Source organism: Oryzias latipes, chromosome 11 (assembly GCF_053564925.1).
Source record: "Oryzias latipes strain Hd-rR chromosome 11, Olatipes_Hd-rR_3.1".
In the NCBI taxonomy this organism is placed as follows: domain Eukaryota; kingdom Metazoa; phylum Chordata; class Actinopteri; order Beloniformes; family Adrianichthyidae; genus Oryzias; species Oryzias latipes.
The window spans coordinates 10,312,417-10,321,645 of record NC_136247.1 but is presented as its reverse complement, the minus strand read 5'-3'; the positions used below and the strand labels follow the sequence as shown (position 1 = coordinate 10,321,645).

Genomic DNA, 9,229 nt, shown 5'->3' with positions numbered 1-9,229 from the left:
ACTGTCTAGTGCAGGGGTCGGGAACCTTTTTGGCCAAGAGAGCCATAAACGCCACATATTTTGAAATGTAATTTCGAAAGAGCCATACAATAATGTAGTGTCCCTTTCCCACACTGAGGCACGGAGACTTAACCTCTTTTAAGGTTCTTTATTCGGGTTACTGCAGACCGCGACAAACGCCGAACAATTAATTCAGCAACTCCTGAATCTCTCCCGCCGAGACGAGAGCGCGTCTCCCAACTTTATATTCCCCTGCTCCCGCTGCAGCCCCTCCCCTTTCCCTTATTCGGCCCATAGCTGAACCCCATTGGTCCAAACTACCTAACAACAGGCTGAGCGACAGAACTGAGAGCCAATCAGCTCTCTGCTTGATGCGGTCAATGAACTCCAGAACTTTTAACGCGGCCCAACAGCCATCCAAGTCAGTCCGCGACAATATGTTTAAAACTAAAATACAAGTGAATGTGTGCATTTGATGTAATTTCAACCTTTTTAAAGTACAATAAGTCTGTGGATTCTTTTTAATAACATTGTTATGCTGTTTCTAATAAATGATGAGTATTTCTCGTGGTAGTTTTGCTGATGGTCTAGTCTGGTTTACGTGGTGAGTTTCTGCTTCATGCAGGCGTTGAGACTTTAAACGTGATCTTAGGTTGGTATGAATGTTTTGTAGATGTGAGACAGACTGCTCACATGCGGACCTGGAGCCAAACACACACTCACACGCTGCAGTGAGTGACAGGCAGTGGGTTTTACCTATTTACAATCCCTGCGCGATTCACCTGCTGCCTGTCCCCACAACACCTCACCCCCACCCTCTGCTTTCTTCCTCACACATCCCGTCCCCGCAACTGCGCGCTCTTTCTCAGAGACGGGAGCGCGCAGTTTTAGGCACGGCAATTCACAGGTTTCCGGGTGGTACAAACTCTGTGAATTAATAGACAATTTTAAACTTATACTAGTGCTGGCGCAGATTTGTCTCTCTAAGCACCGCTACTACTGCGCGCCTCTGCCATCGCATCGCGCACGAGAAGGACTGGTCTAATGAAGAAAAAAAATTTGAATTAAAGATTTGTCTGCGAGCCACATGTGACCATCAAAAGAGCCATATATGGCTCGCGAGCCTTAGGTTCCCGACCCCTGGTCTAGTGGGTCTAGATCACCCAACTCCCAATGTTAAAGTGCCTAGAATAGCACAAGGGTTAAACGGCACCACTTGGATGACAGGAAATGGGGAGAGGAAACCTTTGCACCTTTTTTGTGGTTAGCATATATCTTCAATGATAATTCCTTAGCAATTGCATGTAGAAAAACTCTGTAGATTTGGGGTTGAATGGCAGAAGCAGGTGTGAAGTTTCATGTCAGGGAAAAGCAGCCAACAGTAATCCGATCTCCCAGACATGTTTAGATTACGATTTTTGGGGTGGATCTTGTCTGACTGGTCTCAACGCATTCAGGTTTGTCCACACTTATGACATCTGATTCCATCTATTTAGAATCATTTTACGGTCATTACAATAGTGAATTGTAGTGAAACTGGAGCAACTCAAGGCTGGGAGATACAAGGAAATAAAAAAATAAAAATGAATAAAAGACGAGAAAATATATAAACAGGAATGTAACCCTTGTGCTATCTTAGATGACCCCACCCTTACATTGACGTGTTCTCCCTACCATGACAAAGATGGATAAAGGTGGAAAGATTTCATGTAATCCATGGACACCAGTGAAGATCACAAATCATTGAAGAAAAAAGGTTCAACACAATGTCTAGTGGGTCTAGATGACCCAACTCCCAACGTTAAAAGTGCCTAGGATAGCACAAGGGTTAAAAAGAGTAAAAAATAAAAAGAAATTCAGACTGCCTTTATGAGGAGGTTAGCACAGAACCCCTGTCAGGTAGACATGGCCCTGCAGAGATCTTCTGCTCTCATAACCCAAAAAAAAAATCTTAAATTTGAGCATATAATTAATTAAAAATTGGACAGAATTTTGTGTAAAGTTGACCTAAATGCATGCAAACTCAGAAATCCCTTTAGTTTTACAGTATTTTAGTTGGACTTCAAAATAAAACTCAAACAGATGGAAGCAGCAGTGATGTGTTCAGATGAACCTGGATTTTAAATTAAACTTTTCCCTTTCCTGCAGCAACTGTACTCTGACTGCAGAGTTTCTGTTTTAGTGTTCTGACGCGTTTTCCGGGTAGTTAAAATGCAACTGAACTCTTTAACACCTCTGCGTTTGAAAGATACAGATGCATGTATGGGCATGCGCAACAGATGCAACGCAACTTTTCATGACCTCATCTTTTTTTCAATAACACGTTCAAGGGGACAATATATACACACCTGTGCGTTTCATCTGCGCACGCGCAGCTTCAGAGTAATACAGAATAACAAAGCTATAGTGAAAACACTTTGAAATTACACTTTAACACTAATTTAAAAAAAAAAAAGAAGAAGAAGACATTTTAATTTATTTTCACACTCGGTTCACGTGGGATTTACGTCACCGTGACGTATTGTCAAAGTCTGGACTCTTATTTTGAAAAGCGCACGCGCTCCTCCGGTTGCATCAGTAACGGACTGTCGTCCTCGGGCGGGGATCCACGCGCGGCTTTCTTGTATCAGTGACTCATTCTTATCCGTGAAGGTGAGTGGAGCGGCTGCACGTGAACGTAGTTAGCCCGTCTCCGTTCAGTTGCGCATGAACGTAGCACGTGCACTTATGATGGGTGAGCCTGGTCTACTCTAGACAGCTCGGGCGTTCTGTGACGGTACCCCATCTGCAGGATGAGGTGGAACCGTGTCAGCGTACTGTGACAGAACAGAGGTTAGTACCGGCCATAGGTACCGGGCCAAGCAGTTTTGATCTACCAAGGACCCGGAAGTAACACTGAACGATAAGGCAAGGCAAGGCAAGTTTATTTGTATAGCACAATTCGTACACAAAGTAATTCAAGGTGCTTCACAAAACAGAAAAATGCATTAAAATCACAATACATCATAGAAATAATCAACGTAAAATTTACTTTAAAAGAAAAGAAAAGAAAAAATAATAATAAACGGAACTGAAACTTTTTATTTATTTATTATTTATATTAAAAAAACCAAAGTTCTGAGAGAAAAATACATCTGCAGGGAGGGAGGAGTTTGGTATCAGACCGAACCTGCTGGTCCGGGTTGCATCAGATCACGTCATCCACCCTGATTTCTGATATGAAGTTCTCCACCAAATCTGCCAGAACATGATGCTCTTCATCATCCTGATGATTATCCTTCAACACCAGGATGATGAACCTCAGTTTGGGTCAGAACAGTCTGGTTCTAGTTCTAGTTAAAACCTTGATAGGGATCAGTTGGCCGGTGCAGAAGCTTCTACATACATGTTTTCACTTCACAAACACCATCGAGACTCAGAAGTCCTGAACTGCAGCCTTCAGGATGACCTGGTTCCACCTTAGCGGTCCTGCTCCTTCCTCAGTTCTTCACAGATCACGACTCCATCGTGCTTTTAGGTGCAGGAACCCAGAGGGCCCAGCAGAACCCCTGGCGGGTCTGCAGCTGTTTATATTCTTCTCTCTGCAGGAGGACCATGTGTGGGATCTGGGCTTTGTTCGGCAGCGATGAGTGCCTGTCGGTCCAGTGCACGTGTGCCATGAAAATCGCCCACAGAGGCCCGGACGCATTCCGCTTCGAGAACGTCAACGGCTTCACCAACTGCTGCTTCGGCTTCCACCGGCTCGCCATCGTGGATCAGCTGTACGGGATGCAGCCGCTGCGCATCAAGAAGTTCCCGTACCTGTGGCTGTGCTACAATGGGGAGATCTACAACCACCACACGGTGAGCCCACCACTTTACTGCCCCTGTCAGGGTTCTGACTTTTTCCTTAGTAACCCCTGTGCTATCCTAGGCATTATAACATTGGGAGTTGGGTCATCTAGACCCCACTAGACAGTGTTCTGAACCTTTTTTTTTCAATGATTTGTGATCTTCACTGGTGTCCATGGATTACATGAAATCTTTCCACCTTTATCCACCTTTGTCATGGTAGGGAGAACACGTCAATGTAAGGGTGGGGTCATCTAAGATAGCACAAGGGATAAAGAGAAAAACCACACAGGAGATGAGAACTTTTGCTAGATTTCTGCAGATGGAGAATCTGTCTGGGACAGGGCGAACTGTCACAGAGGAGTTCTGCCTTCTCAGTGTCTCCAGTCTGGTTTTATTGGTGGCCAGCGTTGATAACATGAAAGTAGGTCATTCAATCAAGCAGTTCAGGAACATCATTTTCTTGTATAATCAGAACTTTTCAGGTCATTGTTTTCTTATTGAAAAATAGAACTTAGACAATCATATCATGGTGATAATAGCATGTAAGCAAATGATAATTACGTAAGCCTAACATCCCTCCCTTTTTATAATTTCAAACGCGTCATAAGTAAACACAGATAAATGGAAGGTACAAACGTGAAACATGGTTTTTAATCATAAGAACGAGGCATCAAAACATCATTTCACCACTTGCTTGTTGAACCTGAACCTTGAACCTGAACCTTGAACCTGAACCTTGAACCGGCCCTCTCTGCAGCTCCAGAAGACTTTTGACTTTGACTTCCAAACCAAAGTGGACGGTGAGGTACTGCTCCATCTCTATGACCGTTTTGGCATTAAAAAAATGGCCTCCCTCCTGGACGGCGTCTTCGCCTTCATCCTGCTGGACACGGCCAACAGAAAGGTGCACCTGGGGAGGGATACCTACGGCGTGCGGCCCTTGTTCAAGCTCCTGACCGACGATGGCTTCCTGGCTGTCTGCTCTGAAGCAAAAGGTGGGCTAGCTGGACGTCCGTGAGCGTCCTCTGAGAGCGTGAGCGTGATGCCGTTGTACTCGCAGGTCTCACCAACATCAGCCACTCCATGAGCGAGGAGGTCAGCATCGAGCCCTTCCTGCCGGGACACATCGAGGTGTTTGACCTGAAGCTGAGCGGGAAGGTCCAGTCCCTTCAGATGGAGCCGTTCCACTGCTGCACGCAGGAGCCGACGCACGCCCTCTACGATCCTCTGCAGACACTTCCTGCAGGTGAGGACGCGCCTGCTGCTGCTCCTGCTGCTCCTGCAGACCTGCTTCTGAAATGGCCTATGTGCAGGTTTGGATGAAGAAACCGTGAAAAGCAACATCAGGAGCCTGCTGGAGAACGCCGTGAGGAAGCGGCTGATGGCCCACCGGCGGATCGGCTGCCTCCTATCAGGTAGGTTCTGTTGTCATCTTTGGTACGCCACGGTGCAGAGAGGGGTCAGGCATCACTTTGTCAGTTTGTAACGATGCTTTTCTCCCAGCTATTTCCACAAACTCCTGATGCATTCAGGCGGCCTATGATCACATCAGGAGTTTGTGCCTTAAGCTTCACTGCCGCCGTGTGCCGTCAGGTGGCCTGGACTCCAGCCTGATCGCCGCTCTGCTCGTGAAGCTGGCCAAAGAGGAGAAGCTGCCGTACAAAATTCAGACGTTTTCCATCGGATCGGAAGATAGTCCGGACATTCTGGCTGCTCGCAAGGTCAGTGTTCCTCTCGTGGGCGTATGAGCGTAGGCCGAGCAGCTCTCCCTCTGTAGCTCCGCCTCTGGATTTTCAGGTGGCGGCACACATTGGCAGCGAGCACCACGAGGTGAACTTCACTGCGGAGGAGGGCATCCGCGCCGTGGAGGAGGTCATTTTCCACCTGGAGACCTATGATATCACCACCATCCGAGCCTCAGTCGGTGAGAGAAGGTCCACTCCACTCAGCAGCAAACCCCCGGTCCGTGAGGAGTCCACGAATCACTTTGATCTCAGGAAAAAGCTGCAGCTTTGTTCAGCTTGATGCTTTGAAGCCTTTATGTCAGCTTCATGACTTCTATATGCGTTCCAGCGACCGCCTTTAATAAAAAAGCTTAGGCAAACATACGTATCTGCGCATTTCAGGATTAAGCATTGAAAGCTTTTGTGTTCATGTGATGCCAAGCAGGTTTTTAAGTCCGTTTTTGGGCTCCAAGCACAAAACGCGCAGACATTGAAAGTGTTTGCGCTGAAAGTTAAATCAGTTGAACTTTGACCAATCAGGGACTTGTATTGGTAGTGATGTACTGGTGGCGTCCTTTTTCATTCACGAAAGTGATCATGAATGAGAGGTTTATGGTAGGTGGCAGACTAACATGGCGCCGGTTTCAACACAACAAAACTTTTCAACTTTTGGTTTTTCTTTTGTTTCTCTCCTCTTAATTTACCGTTTCAATTCAGAATTTTGTTTTTTGGCATTGAGCCTAATTTGACATGGGGGGGGGGGGGGGGGCTTTGAGTCCATTGGCTACAGGGACACGATTGTTAATGTTACCTCATTTCCACTCCAGAACAGCATCCGTCATTGGCGCCGCCTGTTTCATCCCTCCTCTGATGTGGCGTTCTGTAGTGATAACCCTTTCCCAAGTTTAATATGTAAAATTAGGTTCAACACAAACACAAATTTGAAGTGAAACTGTAAATTAAGACTAAAGCGAAGGGTGAGAGAAAATAAAAATAAAAAACAAGTCTTTTTTTTTTGGTAAGAGTTTTAGATTTGTAATTAATTTTTAAAAAACTCTTTAATATTCTTTAAGTTTAAAATATAGATATTTTTATTTTTTAAAATTCTACCATTGAAGTTTACATTTTTTACTTTTAAGTTTTATAACTGTTTTTTTTATTTTTTGTTCCAAATTTAAAATCTGGTTTTTCATTTTCTTTAAGCTGATCCTGGTTTGATCCGAGTTAATCTCCTTTTCTTCCAACCATTTTCTGTTAAGTGTATTCACTAATCAGCTTGAAAACTCCTGCTAAACTTTGTAAAAGCAGCTAATCATGTCCAATAGTGGATAAACATCTGCAGAGCAGAGCTTATGATGACGGTTAACAACTGATTGACAGCTAGTAATTACCGGTAGTTAACCGCAGGATTACCAGCTGGTAAAATGAAGGCCTGGTGGACGCTGTTGTCAGAAAAAACTGGTGAACAGCTGGTGAGCAACCTTTTTTCATTTGGAATTTACACCAATGCTGCCTTCAGGGACAACTCAGACCTTTGAGTGGCCCAGAAAATGCATTTTTATATTTCTAATCTTTTTCAGTTTCAACAGCACCATGTTTGAACTTTATTCTGGCAGAAATGCGTGACATTTTTTTTTTACCAATGGTTCAGTTGAACCTGATGACATTGAATCAGAAGGACTGTTGCTGCCGTGATCAGATGTGTCTTTTGTTTGGGGTTGTGCTGACTTCAAAGCTCAGTGATGAACGCTGCGTTGACACATTCCTCTAAGTCGCTTTGCAGTCACAGCTCTGCTGCGTTCAGGTGCCCCTGGGAAAGATTCCCTCTCTTGCATTGGTCTTTCTGGCGCCTCCGTGGCGTGCACGTGGCTGACATGAGAATGTTCGGCCGTCTCCAGGAATGTTTTTGGTGTCCAAGCACATCCGAGAGAAGACGGACAGCGTGGTGATCTTCTCTGGAGAAGGATCTGACGAGCTCACTCAGGGATACATCTACTTCCACAAGGCAGGTGAACGTGCACGCTTGTGCACCTCCTCCCTTCTTAGGTCGAGGCATCTGTGTTGGGGGGGGGCGTACTAACAGGAGGTGTCCCCTCGTTTCCTCCCCCTCAGGCTCCATCTGCCGCAGCAGCAGCTAAGGACAGCGTCCGTCTGCTGAAGGAACTGTACTTGTTTGACGTTCTCCGGGCCGACCGCACCACTGCCGCCCACGGGTAACAGACGTTTGGCCGGGCCTAGAGCGTTTGGCCGGGCTTCGAGCGTCCCAGCGTCGCACTCCCGGATGTACCATCATTTTATTAAAAACTGTAGGAAATTTCAGCTTCATTTAGCTGGGCAGCTCTTGTAAAAAGCGATTACTCCAAATTGGGTGCAGTAACATGGCAGCCTCACTTCAATTATGTCAGTGAGACTTTTTACAGAAGTTCCTGGTTCAATTCCTCAGGCTGGAGCTCAGGGTTCCCTTTCTGGATCACAGATTTACTGCATACTACCTGTCCCTCCCTGAGAACATGAGAGTTCCTAAGGTCAGTGAACTCACCGCACATCCTCCTGCCTGAGGGAAGATCTGGGTCTGATTTGATGTTCGTTCTGTCAGGATGGAGTGGAGAAGCATCTCCTCCGGGATTCTTTCAAAGGTCTCAACCTAATCCCAGAGGAGATCCTGTGGAGGCGGAAGGAGGCCTTCAGTGATGGGATGATGTCCATGAAGAAGTCCTGGTACACCTGTCTGCAGGAGCACCTGGAGGCCATCGTAGGTTTTTCTAAGGGCGTTTGGATCTTCTTCAGAACTTTGTCTAAGCTCAGTTTTCCTGCAGGTCAACGACGACCAGATGGAAAAGGCCTCAAAGACGTTTCCCCACAACCCCCCCACCACCAAAGAGGCCTACTACTTCAGGCAGGTGTTTGAGAAGCTGTACCCGGGCCGAGCTCAGTGGCTCTCCCACTACTGGATGCCGCGCTGGATCGAAGCGGCCGACCCGTCGGCCCGAACCCTGTCCATCTACGAGCCCGACAAGGACCAGTGATGCAGCCTGCTCCTCCTAGAACGTCAGGTGTCGGTTCCTTCTGTCATCTGCAGGTTTATGGAGGGACTTCTTAGATCAGGTGGTTCTTCTGATGCTCTGGGAAATTCTTACCTTTTGCTTGTCCTTCTGTTCCTGCAAAAGATGATGGAAACTGGAGGAGGAAGTGTCATGGTGTGGGTGTCTAATGCTCTTGGCCAGCAAAGTGCAAAAAATGTGCTCATGTGGGGGTCAGAACCAGAGACTCACCTGTCTGTCCAGGTACGAGTGTCCTTCAGTGGTTGATCCACGTTTCTGGTTCTGCTTGGTTTCAGCTGCTCCTCATGGTTCTGCTGATAGCTTGTTGGACCTTCATCCTCAGAGCTGCTGTCTCCAATGTCTTTTTGTTTTTGAGGATCTTGTTCTGCAGAAACGTCTGTCTTCTGCCTAAATCTTTGAATAAATTTTTTCCCCTCAACTCAGAACTTTGTCTCACCTCAACGCCTGCAAACACACACAGACACAACCTGAGCCTCACACAGCTCAGATTCGAGTTTGAAATGAATGCAGTAGGAGGTCCCACTAGTGAAATAAAAAAAATTAAAAGCTGCAGAGGTTACCTGGAGGTGGAGCTGAATGTTTCTGGAAACAGGAACTGTCTGGGATTTG

At 46.3% G+C, this 9,229-nt stretch overlaps 1 protein-coding gene across 4 annotated transcripts; it reads left to right on the top strand.

The window, feature by feature from the left end:
* Window positions 1-2,516: 2,516 nt before the first annotated feature.
* Window positions 2,517-9,045, top strand: asns (asparagine synthetase). 4 transcript variants are annotated; one of them, XM_011481088.4, is made up of 13 exons: window positions 2,517-2,652; window positions 3,588-3,843; window positions 4,592-4,829; window positions 4,895-5,080; window positions 5,148-5,249; window positions 5,428-5,555; window positions 5,632-5,758; window positions 7,457-7,563; window positions 7,671-7,771; window positions 8,002-8,083; window positions 8,155-8,310; window positions 8,375-8,611; window positions 8,726-9,045. In XM_011481088.4, the coding sequence occupies exons 2-12, from the start codon at window positions 3,595-3,597 to the stop codon at window positions 8,582-8,584; spliced, it is 1,686 nt and encodes a 561-aa protein (XP_011479390.1). In that variant the 5' UTR covers window positions 2,517-2,652; window positions 3,588-3,594; the 3' UTR covers window positions 8,585-8,611; window positions 8,726-9,045. The 4 variants fall into 4 exon arrangements, with proteins under 4 accessions (XP_011479390.1, XP_004074161.1, XP_078810886.1 ...); XM_078954760.1 differs by having other exon boundaries at window positions 2,608-2,912; XM_004074113.5 differs by having other exon boundaries at window positions 8,375-9,045.
* The last annotated feature ends 184 nt before the right edge of the window (window positions 9,046-9,229 follow it).